General features: G+C 42.6%; 1 protein-coding gene across 2 annotated transcripts in view; it reads left to right on the forward strand.

Moving 5' to 3' along the window:
• The window catches only part of PLEKHA3 (pleckstrin homology domain containing A3), a 32,709-nt gene extending 17,095 nt beyond the window's left edge, over positions 1-15,614 (forward strand). Inside the window, exons 3-9 of one of the 2 annotated variants that reach the window (XR_004647661.1) lie at positions 5,423-5,578; positions 7,992-8,128; positions 9,121-9,285; positions 10,507-10,550; positions 11,720-11,832; positions 12,304-12,560; positions 14,183-14,244. Coding sequence is in view for 1 of the 2 variants with exons in the window: in XM_034785568.1 (XP_034641459.1) it covers positions 5,423-5,578; positions 7,992-8,128; positions 9,121-9,285; positions 10,507-10,550; positions 11,720-11,832; positions 14,183-14,310 (743 nt within the window). In the remaining variant the exon portion in view is untranslated. Of the gene's footprint in view, positions 1-5,422; positions 5,579-7,991; positions 8,129-9,120; positions 9,286-10,506; positions 10,551-11,719; positions 11,833-12,303; positions 12,561-14,182 lie in introns of both variants that reach the window. The other variant, XM_034785568.1, reaches the window with a different exon arrangement.
• The last annotated feature ends 3,600 nt before the right edge of the window (positions 15,615-19,214 follow it).

A 19,214-nucleotide genomic window follows, 5' to 3' on the forward strand; every position in this document is an offset into this window, starting at 1 on the left:
TCGCGGGCGGTTCTGGGTACATGTCGTCAGGCCCCTCCCCCCTCGTCACAGCAACGGCAGACAATAGATTCGCGCCTTTTTACCTGGGTTACCTGTGCAGACAACATACCACGGCAAGCATGGAGCCCGCTCAGCTCAGCTGAGCTCACCGTCACCATATGTCCTCTGGGTGCCGGCAGACGTGGGACTGCATTGCTACACAGCAGCAGCTGCTAACTGCCTTTTGGCGGTAGACGGTGTAGCATGAGTGATAGTCGTGGGGCTGGCAGCCGTAGGGCTGCATTGCACCAGCCCCTTGCAGGCGATGGTATATTATGACTGGTACCCATCGTCGTCATACTGGTATGGCTGTCAATCATGGCCACCTGGGCAGACATGCTACTGTTTTGATGATGGTTACCAGTCGTAATATACTATTTTCTGCCAATTGCCCAGTATTGTCTGCTAAGCACCCAGAAGAGGCCGAGGGCGATGCTGGGTGCTGGCGGACGTGGGGCTGCATTGCTACACAGCAGCAGCCCCTTGCCTTTTTGCAGATGATGGTATTTTATGATTGGTAACCGTCATCATCGTACTGAAGAGGCTATCACTCATGCTGCACCGTCGGCTGCCACCTTAAGATGTAAAAAATAGATTTGTTCTGTATTCATTTGCTTCCCCTTCCTCCGTGAAATCAATGACCTGCTAAGCCCAGGGTTTCCAGTTTAATCTTTGGGGGGACCATTCTGTGTGACAGTTGTTTGTGTTTCTCCCTGTTCCTGTACCTGTACGCCATGTCGTCACTCGGCCCTCCCTCCCTCCCGCCCTCCCTCCTTCTCCTGGTCCATCAGATACTACTTTCGCGCCTTTTTTCTGACCAGGCGCCATAGCTAGCACTGGGATCATGGAGCCCGCTCAGATCACCGCGGCAATTATGAGCACTATGAACACCACGCGCATTGTCCTGGAGTATATGCAGAGCCAGGACATGCCAAGGCGAAACCCGGACCAGGCGAGGAGGCGATTGCAGCGCGGCGACGAGAGTGATGAGGAAATTGACATGGACATAGACCTCTCACAAGGCACAGGCCCCAGCAATGTGGAAATCATGGTGTCACTGGGGCAGGTTCATGCCGTGGAACGCCGATTCTGGGCCCGGGAAACAAGCACAGACTGGTGGGACCACATCGTGCTGCAGGTATGGGACGATTCCCAGTGGCTGCGAAACTTTCGCATGCGTAAGGGCACTTTCATGGAACTTTGTGACTTGCTTTCCCCTGCCCTGAAACGCCAGGATACCAAGATGAGAGCAGCCCTCACAGTTGAGAAGCGAGTGGCGATAGCCCTGTGGAAGCTTGCAACGCCAGACAGCTACCGGTCAGTCGGGAATCAATTTGGAGTGGGCAAATCTACGGTGGGGGCTGCTGTGATCCAATTTGCCAGGGCAATGAAAGACCTGGTGATAGCAAGGGTAGTGACTCTGGGCAACGTGCAGTCAATAGTGGATGGTTTTGCTGAAATGGGATTCACAAACTGTGGCGGGGCCATAGACAGAACCTATATCCCTATCTTGTCACCGGAGCACCAAGCCACCGACTACGTAAACCGCAAGGGGTACTTTTCAATGCTGCTGCAAGCCCTGGTGGATCACAAGGGACGTTTCACCAACATCAACGTGGGATGGCCGGGAAAGGTACATGATGCTCGCATCTTCAGGAACTCTGCTCTGTTTCGAAAGCTGGAGGAAGGGACTTTCTTCCCGGACCAGAAAGTGACCATTGGTGATGTTGAAATGCCTATCATGATCCTTGGGGACCCAGCCTACCCCTTAATGCCATGGCTCATGAAGCCGTACACAGGCAGCCTGGACAGGAGTCAGGACCTGTTCAACTACAGGCTGAGCAAGTGCCGAATGGTGGTGGAATGTACATTTGGACGTTTAAAAGCGCGCTGGCGCAGCTTACTGACTCGCTCAGACCTCAGCGAAAAGAATATCTCCATTGTTATTGCTGCTTGCTGTGCGCTCCACAATATCTGTGAGAGTAAGGGGGAGACCTTTATGGCGGGGTGGGAGGTTGAGGCAACTCGCCTGGCCGCTGATTACGCGCAGCCAGACACCAGGGCGGTTAGAGGAGCACAGCAGGGCGCGGTGCGCATCAGAGAAGCTTTGAAAACGAGTTTTGTGACTGGCCAGGCAACTGTGTGAAACCTCTGTTTGTTTCTCCTTGATGAACCCTCCAACACCCCCCCCCGACCCGGTTCACTCTACTTCCCTGTAAACCAACCACCCCACCCCACCCTCCCCTCCCGCTTGCAGAGGCAATAAAGTCATTGTTTTTTCACATTCATGCATTCTTTATTAGTTCCTTACAGAGGTAGGGGGATAATTGCCAAGGTAGCCTGGGATGGGTGTGGGAGGAGGGATGGAAAAGGACACACTGCATTTTAAAACTTTAACTCTTATTGAAGGCCAGCCTTCTGATGCTTGGGCGATCATCTGGGGTGGAGTGACTGGGTGGACGGAGGCCCCCCCACCGTGTTCTTGGGCGTCTTGGTGAGGAGGCTATGGAACTTGGGGAGGAGGGCTGTTGGTTACACAGGGGCTGTAGCGGCGGTCTCTGCTCCTGCTGCCCTTCCTGCAACTCAACCATACGCTCGAGCATATCAGTTTGATGCTCCAGCAGACGGAGCATTGCCTCTTGCCGTCTGTCTGCAAGCTGATGCCACCTATCGTCTTCAGCCCGCCACTTGCTCTGTTCATCCCGCGATTCAGCCCGCCACCTCTCCTCTCGTTCATATTGGGCTTTTCTCATCTCCGACATTGACTGCCTCCACGCATTCTGCTGTGCTCTATCAGCGTGGGCGGACATCTGCAGCTCCGTGAACATATCGTCCCTCGTCCTACGTTTTCTCTTTCTAATGTTCACGAGCCTCTGCGAAGGAGAAACATTTGCAGCTGGTGGAGGAGAAGGGAGAGGTGGTTAAAAAAGACACATTTTAGAGAACAATGGGTACACTCTTTCATTACAAGGTCGCATATTTCGGCTTGCAGGCAGCCATCGTAGGCCACAGTGTTTTGGCTTTTTTAACCTTCTTAACATGCGGGAAAGGTTGCAAACAGCAGCGCATTTCCCATATCAAGGATGAATTGGGTTGTCCATTTAAAATGGGGTTTCAATGTAAAAGGAGGGGGCTGCGGTTTCCCGGTTAACATACGGCACAAACACAAGTAAACCACCCCCCCACACACACACACGATTCTCTGGGATGATCACTTCACCCCTCCCCCCACCGCGTGGTTAACAGTGGGGAACATTTCTGGTCAGAAGAGCAGGAACGGGCGCCTCTGAATGTCCCCTTAATAAAATCACCCCATTTCAACCAGGAGAGCTTTCTGGAGATGTCCCTGGAGGATTTCCGCTCCATCCCCATACACGTTAACAGACTTTTCCAGTAGATGTACTGGCCGCGATTGCCAGGGCAAAGTAATCATTAAACACGCTTGCTTTTTTTTTGTAATGTTTACAAATATTTACAAAGTTACACTCACCAGAGGTCTCCTGTGTGCCCTGAGGGTCTTGAGTGAGTTCGGGGGTTACTGGTTCCAGGTCCAGGGTCACAAACATATCCTGGCTGTTGGGGAAACCGGTTTCTCCGCTTCCTTGCTGCTGTGAGCTACCTACAGTACCTCCATCGTCATCTTCCTCGTTCCCCGAACCGTCTTCCCTGTGTGTTTCTCCAGTGAGAGAGACATAGCACACGGTTGGGGTAGTGGTGGCTGCACCCCCTAGGATCGCATGCAAGTTTGCGTAGTAGCGGCAAGTTTGCGGCTCTGCCCCGGACCTTCCGTTTGCTTCTCTGGCTTTGTGGTAAGCTTGCCGTAGCTCCTTAATTTTCACGCGGCACTGCTGTGTGTCCCTGTTATGGCCTCGGTCCTTCATGGCCTTGGAGATCTTTTCTAATACTTTTCCATTTCTTTTACTGCTACGGAGTTCAGCTATCACTGCTTCATCTCCCCATATGGCGAGCAGATCTCGTACCTCCCGTTCGGTCCATGCTGGAGCTCTTTTGCGATCCTGGGAGGACTCCATCACGGTTACCTGTGCTGATGAGCTCTGCGTGGTCACCTGTGCTCTCCACGCTGGTCAAACAGGAAATGAAATTCAAACCTTCGCGGGTCTTTTCCTGTCTACCTGGTCAGTGCATCTGAGTTGAGAGTGCTGTCCAGAGCGGTCACAATGAAGCACTGTGGGATAGCTCCCGGAGGCCAATAACGTCGAATTCCGTCCACACTACCCCAATTCCGACCCGCAAAGGCCGGTTTTATCGCTAATTCCCTCGTCGGAGGTGGTGTAAAGAAACCGGTTTAAAGGACCCTTTAAATCGAAAGAAAGGGCTTCGTTGTGTGGACGTGTCCAGGCTTAATTCTGTTTAACGCTGCTAAAGTCGACCTAAACCCGTAGTGTAGACCAGGCCTCAGAGGGAGGTAATGCTGAATGTTAGGAATTGTTTGCTGGAAAAGCCACAGCACTGATCTGGTGGGTGCCATTACTTCCATTACTTTCTGCCTTTGGCCTTTTTTTCTGATGCACCTTTGTGGAGATATTTGTGATGTGGATACCTGACCACTAGAAAATGGACCGAGTCCATCTACTTCTCTTATATAGGCCAGCAAGCAGTTATCGGATGGCAACAACTTTTGGTTACTACTGCCAGTGCCTAGGTTGAAACCAGTGACCTAGGAGTGAAAGGCTTAGGTCTCATTACTAATCTCTTGAAACATTCAGTCCCCCTTTCCTGTCTGCTTGTTCATTTTCTATAGTATGAAGGAACAGTAATAGATAGATAGATGCCAGTAATTTGGGATTAATTCCATCTGTCATGTACCCAGAGCTGTCCAGTCCTAGACCTGGGAGTACTGTGGTTGAGAAATATGCCTGGTACTCTGTGACATCTGTGGCTGATTAAAGTTGTAGTATATTGAATACGATGGCTCTAAGTGGAGTAATATTCTGTTCTCATGCTTGGGAGGATGGTGACTTTGACACAGAGCCCAGAAAGTTGCATCAGAAAGGAAAGTGTGATTGATTTTAGTCTAGTCCTTCAGAGATATTTGCCCACATCACAAAAATCTTCAGGTTGGCATGATTGAATCAGGACTAGACTAACAATGGTATTTCGGGCGAGGAATGTTTTGGCAGTATTTTGAGGGAATTTTGCACAGTATCTGTCCGCACTGTGTCTGGCTCTAGCCATTACTTAGTCAATTATGTTCATGAATATCAAATTCATACAATGTTTAAAATTGTTTTGAATAGCTTCCGTTTCTTACCAAATGCAATGTGTAATATGTAAATAACTTGAAATAATATGGTCTGTATAGTATCCTTACTGGTTTAGTTATCTTTTGCAAAATTAGTCTTTTTCCCCTTTTTATCATTAGTTCATCCAACAGACAACACACGAATGGAGTTAATCATCGCAGGGGAACAGCATTTTTATATGAAAGCAGTTAATGCAGCTGAGAGGCAGAGATGGCTGGTAGCACTGGGTAGTTCTAAAGCCTGTTTGACAGACACCAGAACAAAAAAAGAAAAAGGTATTTGTACCATTAAAAGTGTATGAAATCTAATAAAATTGTTTTTGATTAAGATGGTTCTTAATTTGTCCCATTCTAGTGGTTGAATTTAGTATTATTTATGTAAGATATAAATCTAACTTATATATCCATAAATATATTGATACATCTTAATTATGGATGTAATCCCTGTTGTGTGCATATAATAACTTCTGGTTTATATTTAAATTGTAATTTCCAAGGGGAACAGGAAAAGAACTGATCAGCCTTCGCTAAAGTTAGCAGAAAGGAAGAATTATTGTTACTGTTACTACTTCTCTAAGTAGTCCAGTTCCCTTTACGTGTGTGTGTGTATAAATATGAGCTCATTTTAATTAAATATAGTACTTTGATCGAAAGGTATCACTAGACATGGTGAAATGGATGAGTTTAAAAATCTCTCAGCTGGCATTGCTCCTCAGGATTATGAATTTTGCCAGTCTAATTAGCCCAGTGAGTGTCTCTGCAGTACGCTGGCAGCTTCTGACTCGAAGATGTCTGACTGGCCATGCAAAGATATATCTGAGCAAGGAAAAATATTTAAAATATTGTAAATGTATGGCATCAGGTAGGTCAAATCACTTCTTATATTGCTCATGTGCAACTTGCTTCTGACTTCACTTTACTACTCCTGAGTTTTATTACACTGCTGGTTGTCAGAGTTTCTCCCTGTTTTGGGTTTCTATGTTATGTTCAGATTTGTCTTGTTCCAGATATTGGCCCTACCAGAATCATAGAAATGTTGCTATTAAAAACTAAGGGTCAGATCCACAGCTGGTGTAAGTCAGCGTTAACTCCATTGACTTCAAGAAACTATGTCAGTTTGCACCAGGTGAGGATCTGCCCCTTTATTGACAATTATCTGACTTGCAGATGTGTTGACTGGGATTTTGAACTGAAGTTCCTGGGCTACCTCCTTTAGGCCCCTTTGAAAAGCCAAGCCATAAACTTGGGCAACAGTACTTGCTTACATACATTGTAGTAATGGTATTCCAAATCTCAAATCTGCCCAAGACAATGGTGAACCATCTGTGTATGAATCATATTCTTATCTCACGAAGAATATAGAAATCAATCACATGCTTCTCTGCCCTGTGCTGTGGTTCTGTGTGTATTCAGCGCTTGCCCATGTGACAGCCTGAATGGACAACCAAAGTTGCACTGCAGTAGTGCAGTCACCCAGCCTCATCTAGGAATGACACAAAGGTTTCCTTATGTCCTTTGTCTAAGCTTAAAAAACACTGGACCAAATCAGACCCACTGCAAGAGCACAAGGAAATTACATGAGTTTCAGCTTTTATTATCCTGCCTTCCACTTCTAAAAGCAGAGGATGTGATTCAGCTCACAGTCTTGTCCGCCCAGCTAATGTGATCAGAACAGCTCTGTTCATAATGGCTATACACCTTTTGGTTTTGTGTCATTTAGGTTGTGTCTGTGATACAGAATTTTTGGAATATATTTCCTTTAGCTGAACCAGCACAAGTGGGAACCCTAGTTTAGACAAGGCTCTGGTGGTTTCCAGCATTTTTACCTCTGTTAGTTAAAACTTGAGCAGCAGATTTAACTGTCATGGTGTCAAACAAACAAAACAGAAAACCAGAAGCCACTGGAGGCATGTATATACTAAACCTCTCTCAGCAATACCAAGAATTCAGCTCCAGTGAGAATGTTATCCTGTAATTCTGTAGTGCAGAAAAGGCCTGTAAAGACAGAACGGGCACATCTTTAAATAGGCAGTCGGGAGAACTGTCACAGCATTTATTAACACTGTTTACAATGCTAGGTTATACAGTATAGGAAATATGAAATTAACACAAAACCTGCAGCAAACGTGATGGAAAAATAGTATTTTGTTCCTGCTGCTGGAGAGCTCTTAGTTACGTAAAGGGCTAAAACTTAAACAATCTAGATCTGCCACCCTCAAAACGCTGGTTGTAGCTGTTAGGGAGTCATTTGGTTGCCATTGTTCTGATTTCTCTCCATAATCCCCATTTCTGCCTCCCTAGTTTTTCTTGGTAAAGACTGGTAATCCTGTGTAGCCAGTCTGAAGGTTTATCATTTGCACGGTTCCCTGAGTGAGTAACCGCTCTCCTCAGGTGCTTGTGGATAGAGGGGAGCAGACCTCCTTCAGCTGTTGAGGCCACGGACTTTGTCCATTGTGTGCTCCCTGGGATGACACAGTAAATGAGAAAATATTTTACCTCTTGTTTGCTGGTTATATACCTTTCTCCATGGTCCCTTCCAAATTTACATATACTTTGTGAAACCATTCCCAACTCATTTAAGAATCCCTTCCTAGTCTTGAAAGGAATTTCAGTTTGTTTGTAACAATTGTGCAGATAAGTCTTATGCTGTGATTGATAGGGTTTTTTAATTATTTTATTTTTCTTGTAGAAATTAGTGAAACCAATGAATCTCTTAAAACCAAAATGTCCGAACTTCGCCTCTACTGTGATCTCTTAATGCAGCAAGTTCATACAATACAAGAATTTGTTCACCATGATGAGAGTCGCTCATCTCCCAGCATTGAGGTATCAGATTTCTAAAATTATACTGGAGAACCTGATTATTTAAATCATGTTAAATTCTTGTTGTCACCTTATGCACCTTATCAGCAACTTAATGTTGGAAAATATTTACGTAAGATCAGTTTAATAGACGTTTAAAAATTGTCTATATTCAGATGCCCCTACACTGGTTTCAGGAGTATGGTAATACAGTCCACATTAAAAGATATTATATAGATACAATGCACGATGACATCAGAGTGCATATTAACAAGCAGATATGTAGGTGAGTCATTCAGTTAAAAGACAGAAGCAAAGCTGGCTGGGTTGGTTGCACATGAATTCTCCTTGTCTAAGAACTGTACAATACACAATAATTGACACATCCTGTTTCTTTATGCTTTGCTTCCTAGGTAAGTGATCTATGCCATTGCTAGAACCTCCCTTACCTTTGCAAACTAGAATCCCAGGTCTTGAAAACTGCTGCAAACTGAATTTGGACATTCATAGGAAATCTGTTTGCTCTTCTAATCCTACTTCATGACCAAATTCATCCCTGGAATAGGTGGGCCACTTCACTGATGAGTGTAGGATTGTGCCCACTTACAGCAGGGTTGAATTTGATGCAGAGACTCCTTTCACTAGGAAAGATAATAAATCTAATGGGTGGGCCCCACTCTAATTCACTTATTTCACTAAATAGAAAATAAACCGATGACTCCAGTAGAAGTGATGGCTGCTCAATCCTTCTAAAAGTTCCTTGTATTTAGGAAGCAGGAAAAACATTGTAGTGTTTTGCTGTATTGCCCCAACCTCCCAAAATAGTCTTCTGCTATCATATATGTTTGTTCATTTTTCAATAAGGTTGATTCTAGCTACCATTAAAAAGTATAGTCACCAAACTTGTATTTTTTGAGAATTTTGGCCAGTTAACTGGGAAACCAGTTGATTCTAAAGTAACATTTTCGGTCTCTTTTTACATTGTTGCTGATGTTTGTGCTATCATTTGTTTTCAGAACATGAATGAAGCCTCCTCCTTGCTCAGTGCCACATGTAACACATTTATTACAACACTTGAAGAATGTGTGAAGATAGCTAATGCCAAGTTTAAGCCAGAGATGTTTCAACTGCCTCATCCTGATCCCTTAGTTTCTCCTGTGTCACCTTCACCTATTCAAATGGTCTGGATGTTTTATAAGAGTAACATTTTAAAGTGTTATGCTATTGATTGGGAGGGTAGAAGAATATATGCTATATAGTCACGTGTAATCCTGACTCCACTGAAGTCAACAGTTTTAGCCTTAAATGTATAGCACTACTGACATGTTCCCTAGCCTGGTTGCTTGCCAGACTTCACATAAACTGTTCATCATAGGAGTAATTCTCCCGTGGATGATGACAATGCTAATCGTACCCAAGTACTGGATTAACGCTCAGTACTTTGCAGCATTCATACGAAAATTGAATTATCCTGTTACCTATACTGCAAGGTTATTTTTTTAAAACATTAAATATTCATTGTTCTCTTTTAATACTGTAACCTGGCGGCTCATCGAAACAGAGAACTTCTTTGTGGCTTAACTCTAAGCAAGTGCCTTTCAGATTCCCAGCGTTAATATGTCTCTCTTTAAACAATATCCTGGTTGATCAAATATGCTGTTAGCTGACAAGTTTGTTAAATAATGTGCAAGATTAAAATACTTTATGGAATTCATAATTTGTTTATTTATTTATTTATTTATTTTCCTGTTGAGGGGTTGGGATAAGTGAGGCTCTGTCAAATTTTATTTCATATATGTGGATTCTCAGATCTACTCTGTTCTAGGGTTTTTTTCCTCCCTGTCTTTCCCTTTCATTTATCTGTATCTGATGATCTCCTCCCTTTCCTCCCAGCCACCCAAGTGACTCTTATTGATCAATATTTGGGTCAAATTATTCTCTTGGGCACATTTAGAGAGTTCTCATTGAAATCAGAGGGCTCCCTGTGTGCATACCAGATGGCAAAATTTAGCCCTTGGATTAATCCTTTTGTATAATGTAGACTTGAACCTGGCATTAGTTAAAAATGTTTTGAGGTTTCTGTGGATTCTACCAATGATCCAGTAGAAATTTGAGTAATTTTTGAGGCAAGAGAGAATGAGATGTATATATCCCAGGTAATATTTTTGGGTAGTAAACTAGTTCTCTTTTATTAGTGCTTTAAAAATTCCTGCATTACTAACAATCTATCCTCTTTCAAATAGCTAAATAAGATTCCTTAATTGCGGTTGATTTTTGTTTTAAATAATAATTTTAAAAAATCACCTTCTCCCTCTGAGAAGTATAAATAGAGTATATGGCTGTGTATAAGCATTTTATAAGTCATGATAAAGAGTTTAAAACTTGTTTCTTTCATTTTCTAGATGAAACGCTCCATTAGCCATCCTGGTACATACAGTTCAGGGAGGTAAGAATAAAAATTGCTGTTAAGTAGGCTAATTTACTTTCTGAAAGCACCTCATTGGACCAATCCAGCAAGCCCCCCAGTAGGGAAATATCAGCTGAAGTCACTATGCAGAGGATTTGCAGGGTTGGCAAATAGATTGTTACTTTCTAAATTTTAAACCAATATCAATAGTTTTGCAAATCCAAAATTAAGACACAAATGTTGCAACTTACATACAAGTCAAAAATATACTAGTAAAGTTTGTTTCCATTTTTATTCTGAGTAATATTCCAAATTTGATATATTTTTAGTTTAGTTTCAAAAAGAAATATAAAAATATTATCAAGGAGAGACTTCAACATTGGCAAAATAAATAAGTAAATCCAACTGTTGTTTGTTATAATCATTATAATAGAAATTCGTACATAATCTTTCTATGGTTTTTGGTAGAATTGTATAATTTAAAATGACCATTTATCAGAGAGAATTGCTATTATAACTTATTCAAGTTGTTTAATCAAATCTTATGGCAAATAATGGAAGTATTATCTAAGGCCTTCATACTGCAAATGCTTATGTGTTGTGAGTACCTTTATACAAATAAGTAGTTTCAGTGGGACAACTGTACTTGCATAAAGTCACTCATACACAGGGCCAGCTCTAGACACCAGCCTAGTAAGCATGTGCCTGGGGCGGCAAACGGGAAAGGGCAGCTTCCCGGGCGGTTTGAGGGGCGGCACTGCAGCGGCTTTCGGCGGCACGCCGGCGGCAGCTCCTCCAGCAATTCTTTCGGCGGCAGCATGACGGTGGCAGCTTTTTTTTTCCTTCGCCTCTTGGGGCGGCGAAAAAGATAGAGCCGGCCCTGCTTATACACATTAGAGTTTGCAGGATCGGGGCCTGAAACACTAAGATTTTTGATGATTCATTCTTGCACAATTTGAATTTTTCTTTTTTCAAGAATTATATTCTGATCACATTTTTCAGATTTCAAAATCTGTACAGGCTAACCGTGTTCTGTTCACATGGAGTTCCTTTCAGCTTACTCCTCAGTATTGCTCTTTACTATCTTTAAGATAGATCTAATCAGAGCACTATAAATACCAAAAGATATATCTTAAATTAAAAGCTAATAGACTGGCTAGATGTTTATTATAAGTTTGTAAAACTAATAAATCCTATTTAATTTGCAGTAGTAACGCCACAAAAGAACCAATTTCTTCACTCCACCGGTTATCCCAACGACGCAGAAGAACATACTCCGATACAGAATCCTATAATGATATTCCTCTTGAAGATACAGAGAGTAAGTTGGAAGAGAGAGTTTTACTGTGTGTACTTCTGTTTAATTTGTTACCGTACTTAGCACAATTGTTGTACTGCTAACACCAATGCAAGGAGAATACCTAAAATTACAATCTTTGTATGTAATCAGAGCCATTGCATTAAACAATAAAGTTGCTTGTAGGATTCCTATGTAATGAATTAAAAGTGCTGATGTATTCACTACGGGACTGACTTTGCCACCCTTTACTCACCTCGACTGGTATCTCAGATCTTGTGTAGTCCCACTGAAATCCGTGGTGCTATTTGTAAAGTAAGGTACTACCCAAGGTGAGTAAATTTGGCAGAACTGTGCTCTACATAAGGATTACATGAACAACAAACATTTGAACTACACATTTTCATATATAAACTAACATTTTGGAAACCTATGCAGAATGTTGATCAGTTCTTTCCAGTCTAACCATTATAGTGAGTCAGATTCTTGTTTCAGTTACACCAGGGCAGTCCCATCGAGTGGAGCTAATTTCCATTGAATGGAGTTACACTGGTAGAACTGAGAGGAGAATGTGACAACCCAGTGTATTAGTAAAGAACAGTTTATACCAGTGCCTACCCACCCCATACACAGAGCAACACTCTTCTGAAACAACTCAGCATGGTCAATAAATCAAAACAACAATCTAGGACTATTATACTCTGTGTCAATGATCCCATGATAACTAGATCCCGTTGCGTAAATATGCCGAGGTAAGGTTTCTTTATGGTATTCCCATGAAACTCCCAATTGTTTTTACCCCATTCTCTCTTTATCAGGAAGGCTGTGGTCTGCTTTCTTCTTGATTAACTGTGGTTTGTCACTTTCAAGAGGGACCCAGTTTGGAGCCAGCCTCTCCTCTTTTGGAGGGCAACTTCGCCCTTGTGCAGAAGGTCAACACAAGGCCTATGCACTGCTCAAGTCCCACTTAAGCCCTAATTGGTGCTTACACCTTGTGTGTCCTTTTGAACAAAGGTGAATTCCACCCTATGTGACCATGGTCTGGTTCCTGTCTTCTCTCATGACAGCTGTGGTCAGATCAGTCATGTTATTTTATGTAATCCCAGTCTGTTCTTGTTCCTTGTAGAATTGCTCCAATTTTTAGCTTTTTCACTAATGTAGTTTTTGTCTTTTGCCATGTTAGACAGAAGAGTCCCTTTTCTGTCTTCCACTTTAAGGGCTCCATCTTCCTAGAGTTGATTCAGTTCCTTTCTTTCCCCAGTAGGTGGCATTGAAAATAACAAAATTTCAGTAGGGGATTCTGTATCCCTTCCATTTTATTAATGAAGAAGTGTTTACACACTTTCAAGAGCGGTTCTTGTTTGAAAAATGACTGGAAAAGGGCATTGCGGAGTTCCATGTTTATTCTGGCTCACTGATTCTGTATCAGACTTGCACAGTTTCAAAGATAAAATGTACTTTCTTACTGCCAACTACTGGGTAAGATTTAAGCTACCAAGAAGGATGAGGCTGGGGAAGACCAAGCAAAGAGTGCTCCTGACTTTCTTTCCAAGCAGTGCATCTATATATAGAAATAAAAAGACCAGTTAGCAGCCCACTTTTCTGTGATAGACCACCTCTGGCACTTCTCCAGGTGCTAGATAAATGCCAAAGTGGAACAGATGTTTCATTTGAAATGGAGAACTTACCAGAGGCTCTATGATGTCTTCCAGTAACCTTAATATGCATTAGTCACCTGGCATAATCTTGTTAAGTAGAGTGACATTTGAATAGTGTACCATTATTACCCTGTATTCTGACTGACATGGAGAACAGCACTCTTTGTGCTCATCAGCTGCTTAAATATCTGATGGAAAAAGTGTCATTTTTCAAATGCAGAAACTAGTCTCTGACTGATTTACCATGTGTTTAAATCTATTATTAATGAGCCATCTACTGATCAGGTAGACAAACATCCTTTCTGGTATAATGTGCGGTAGACTGGGTTCCTTTAACAAAGCAAACACCTTTATTAATGGCTGAAGTGTCCCTATGGAGTTTTTCCGTGAAAGGATTATTGCTGCACTAATTCTTAACACACACTCTTTGTTGTGCTCCTTTGATTGAATTTCCCTGTGCACCCCAGAGATTCTTCTTTACAGTATTTGTGTATTGCATAGTATGATTATCTGTAGTTCTCAGTAGCTTTTAACATTACTCATCCATTACTCCAGGCATTGACATAGACTAGAATAATTCAATGCAGACCATAGAGAGCATGTAAATATTGCGTCCAATAGTTTAAAAAAATGTTGTCTATGTGAAATATTTGCAAGCAGAATGGTTAACAGATTGAATTGGGGCACAGTTTAAATACTAATCAATATCTTACCAGGACCTGCTCACTGTTCCAGAAGTGCTCTCAATGGACACTTGGCACCGTCAACCATTCCTGAAGAAAACAGATCAGTTTCAAAGAAAAGACCTGAATTGGAAGAGACTCTTCCATCCTCTTCTTCCTGAAGAAACTGCAGTATTCAACTTTCTATAAATGATGCTATGCAAAAGCTGCTGTAATTATATTATTGTTATAGGGAGTAGTTATTTCCCTTTTAGAAGGATTTTTCTGCACTTTATAGAATAATGTAAAAACTAACTTTGAAGTGTATTTTATCTTTATATAGTTTATTTGCAAGAGTATTTTCCTAATGACTTCACAGTTTGAATGTGCATTTTTTTGGAACAAATGATGGCTTAACAGATAGGCACCTGCATTTGTAAGTGTAGCTCTTTTCTAAAAGTGTGATGGTCTGATAGTTTAATAAACCTGCAGATTTTAAATCTTGAAGAAGGTTTCAGATGGGGTGGGGGGGGGAAAGAGGGGGTATGTCGTCACTTGTGCCATGGACCAACTGGTCATTTGTACAAAGTTAGGACCCGGTCTTGCAGTCCTTGTGCACTCACTGTTCTCCTTGAATGGGAATTTTGCTTGTGTAAGAAGTAAGGGATTGAGTCCCTAATGGGTTACTATAGCAGCTTGATGGTAATTTTAAAAACCTTCCTTTAAAAACACAAGGATATACATAATCTGATCCTTATTTTTAGCCAGTTGAAAGTAGAAATATCTCATGTATTTTTCTAAACAAATGTATAAAAAGTAACTTATCTGCATATGAAGCATTTGTACCAAACATTGGGTATTTAACGATTTTTATTTATTTATTTTTTTGCATAAAAAATTTCTACTTACTTTCATTACTAAAGGTCTACAGGCTTCAAGATGTACACAAATTGTTGCTGAGGTGTGTAGCATCACTGAATAGCTAATGCAACACTGTTTAAATTTACTCTGCTCATTTCAGCTAAGGCATATTTTTAACAAAGTATTATTTTAGTGTTTGCTTCTAAAATAGACTGTTAAGCTACTGTTGTAAGTATGAATATTTGTATCTCTATATACTTTATTTATGAAGTATTTATACAAAAGGGGACTTCTGTTTATTATGATGCCTATATATCACTTCACTATGGCATAAATGTAGAGCTAGAATCTGATCTCAATTACACTTGTGTAAACGTGCATTAGCTGTAAATTAGATCAGAATCTGGCCCTCTAATTACTGAATTAATAATATAGTATAGCAGTGCCTGCTATTACCTCTCTCTCATATAAGGTTGTTAGTGTTTGCATTGTAAACTCTTGTTTTTTATGTTCACTTTGAGACAAACTTGGTCTGTAAGTCTTAGCCATAGAGTACTTTAAAAAAACAGTTGCTGTCTTTAATTTACACAATTGGTTAATAAATGTACAGTTTTTTTTGCATTCACTCATGCATCAAATTTTGTCTTATAATTGAACCGCCTTTTAATTTGACATATATTGGCTAACTAATATGGTACATGTTAATAACATCTTGAACTTGTGTAGGCACAAGAAGGTGACTTAACAATCAAATGGAAGCTCTCCTTTTAAATTTCCTTGATTTTTGTTTGTTTAAATTTTCACAAATATGATGAGTAATTACATACTTAGCTCCTCAATCTTGCAAATGCTTAGGCACAATTGAATTAAACTACCCACATGTGTAAAGTTATGTGTGGGTATAAGGGTTTGCAGGATTAGAGCCTTATTTTATGCTCAAATTAGCAACTGAACGTAACTAGTCATTTGCACACACAAATTAGGTACATAAATTTGGGCTTTAATGGATGCTGTTACACCTCCACACTCTTGTAAATTGTAAAAATAAGTATTAAAAATATGAATGAAGTTACTCAGTAATCCGGGTATTGTTGCCATAGTCTATCATGTTGATGAGAGCTAGTATATTTAACCTCAAATGCAGAGGTTTTTTTTTAAACATTCATGCAAATCCACTGTTTTCTTATCCTTAATATTTGAGAATTTTTCTTCTAATTTCACTGGGTTTTTTTTAATTGTACCCAAAATTGTCCACATTATAGGTCTAAAAGTGAAATCTTAAATCCAAATTGTCTTTGAGTTAAGATTGCAGTAGAGAAAAAACTTCTACTACTACACTACTGCTATAGCTCTGTCATTTCTTTAACTTTTAAATCATAGAATATCAGGGTTGGAAGGGACCTCAGGAGGTCATCTAGTCCAACCCCTTGCTCAAAGCAGGACCAATCCCCAGACAGATTTTTACCGCAGTTCCCTAAATAGCCCCCTCAAGGATTGAACTCACAACTCTGGGTTTAGCAGGCCAATGCTCAATGAACGCCAACAATTAAAGTAGAGTTTGTTGTAATTTATGTTGCTCTGAATCTGAGACCATACACTTTTGAATGAAGTTTGTGGCAGTTCTGTGAGCTCCTTATTTCAGAAAATATCCATAGGTGTTTCAGTATTTTGGTTATCTTCTCCCATTAATACTTTGGTGTTGGTTTAGTATGTTTTGTTTCCAGGAGTGGATGTCAAATAAGGGTAATCATGTTTCTTGGATTATATTTTTTTTAAATGCCTATTCTCAAACCTCATTGAATTATTATCCTAGTTTTCATTTTACCAGTACACATGCACACATTAAGCACAGTTTCTGACCATCACGTAGTGCATAAAAACAATTATTTGGATTCTATCATTGTACAAGCAGTGCAGCAAACATAGGCTGACCTACAAGACCTAAAACGTTAATTGACTCCACTGGGACTTCTGCCACAGATGAGCGGGCACTTTAATTGTAGAACTCCATAGCTCCTACATGACTGGACATGTACCTAAATTTAATCATACTGGTACTGACCATCCCATGGGACTTCCCATGTCATTAAAGCTGGAGGGACAGTTCAGTATAGACCCAATCCAACTCCCATTAAAATTGAAAGTCTTTTATCATTAAGCATGTGAATAGTTCTGTTGACATTACTGAGAGGGCCCATGTACTTAAACTTGTACTTAAGTTTAAGTGCTTTGCTGGATTGGGTTTAACATGTATTAGGTGGCATAATGTTTTGGAGTATGTCATGTGGATGTCTCAGAATTGCATTAAAAACCCTGCTGTAGGCCTCCATAACTGCCAAACCTGAGGTACTTGAGCCCAGATTGTTAAAGGTTTTTAGGCATTGCTCCACTCAGCCCTAAACCCTGCAAAGGTTTTTGGAAGCACCAACCAGTGTATAATCACAGAAAGTGCTTTTTTGATGGAAAAAATGGTGTCCTCCACCATTGTGACAGGTGAAAGTAACATTTCTAATTTTGGGCTTTCTGAGTGCTGAGGGAATTGGTCTCCAAAATTAAACTGCATTGTTGTGGTAGTATCCACCCTTAAAACATTTTGTAAGTAAGGCTCCAATTATGTCACAGAATCCGTGACGTCCAGAGACCTCAGTGACATTGAGGCACCGTAGCAGCCCAGCTGGTGGCAGCAGTGGAGGACCGTCCTACAGCAGCCCAGCCTCTGCAGGTGGTGGTGGGGAAGGTCTCCAGCCACCACGGGCAGAAGGCCCTCCCCTCCCCCTTTCCCCGGCAGCTCCCAGCAAGCATCAGATAGAGCTGTAGGACAGAGTGTGTAGTCCCCCTGCCCTCCCCCAGGCAAAGGTAGCCAAGCCGCTCTCCCTTCCCTCACACCCCTTTGTGGGCAGCTGGTTTTCTGTGCCTGCCCCTCCACATGCATCTCTTGCCCCCCAGCCTCCAGCCCTGCACACACAGCTGTCCCAAATCTCACAAATCCCCTCCAACTGCGCTGAGGTGGCCCAAGCTGTCCCCCCCCCCCACAATGCAGAGCTGGCCTGAGCACCAGCCGTCATCCCCAGCCCCTATTTGGCAAAACTGAGCATATGTCCTATTTGCTCTTGCTACCTGGTGATCTGTTGACAAGAACAAATGCCCAGGATGTCTGGGGCCAAAACGAGATGAATGGTCAGCCTAGACAAGGGGTCCCAAGTCATTGTCCTCCCCCAGCCCAGTCTGTGCCCCCCTGGGGCTGAGGCCAGGAGGGGGGGGCCAGAGAAGGGAGCAAGAGCTGGGGGCAAAAGTCAGTGCGAGCGATGCAGCTGGGGTCGTGGCCAGGAGTGGAGCTGCGGCCCGGTGCAGAGCCAGGGCTGTGGTGGGGCCAGAGCGGAGCTGGGGGCATACCAGAGCTGGGTGGCGCTTCCGGCCCAACCCTGGCGCCACTGCATTCTCCCATGCCGCCCCTAAGGTGGTATGCGCTACAGTTTGGGGACCACTGTCCTTACCCGTGGTTGGTAAGAGCTGCTCAGGGCCCTCCAGCTGCTCTGGGTGCCCAAGCGCAGCCCTCTCCCCCACCCCCCAGGGTGCACTACCCGAGGCAGGGCTTCCCACAGCAACCCCAGCTCCCTGGACAGCTCTTACCAATGCCTGGCTTCTGGCCAGGGCAGGGGCCTTGGGGGTGGGGCATTGTGTGTGTGTGTGTGGGAGGAATGTTCTTTGTGCCCAGGGCCCCAATAACTCTTAAGGCATTTCTGCTTGCCCCTTCCCCAAATGTAGACATCAAACTACTGCTTCTCCTGAGTCTTCTGCTGCTCTAGGCCTAAAGGGTGAGTGCTAGGCCTGCTGACAGTGAGTAGCAAATACATGGGACAAATTCGGAACCTAGGGCTAGGTTTTCTGAGTTAGAGGAACCAGCCCTTCAGAGGGTGGGCCTGAGCTGTGGAGTGGTTAGGGAGACAGAATAAGCGGCTTTAGATGGAGGACACTGAGGCGGTGGGGGAAGCTATGACCTGCGAGGTGGCAGCGTTGAGTGCAGGGAGGCTGGACTGCAATTGGCTGAGTGAAACCAGTAGAGCAAAACAAGACTTTAATGATGGAACGAGGAGCATTACAGAAGGATTTTTTTTTAAAAGTTTCTCCCACCCTTCTGTTTACTGTATTGTTTTTCAGTTTGAAAGTTTCTTACCTCACCCAGCAAAAGACTTCCTTGTCACCTCTCTCTCTCTCCCCCCCCCCC

Source organism: Trachemys scripta, chromosome 11 (assembly GCF_013100865.1).
Source record: "Trachemys scripta elegans isolate TJP31775 chromosome 11, CAS_Tse_1.0, whole genome shotgun sequence".
In the NCBI taxonomy this organism is placed as follows: domain Eukaryota; kingdom Metazoa; phylum Chordata; order Testudines; family Emydidae; genus Trachemys; species Trachemys scripta.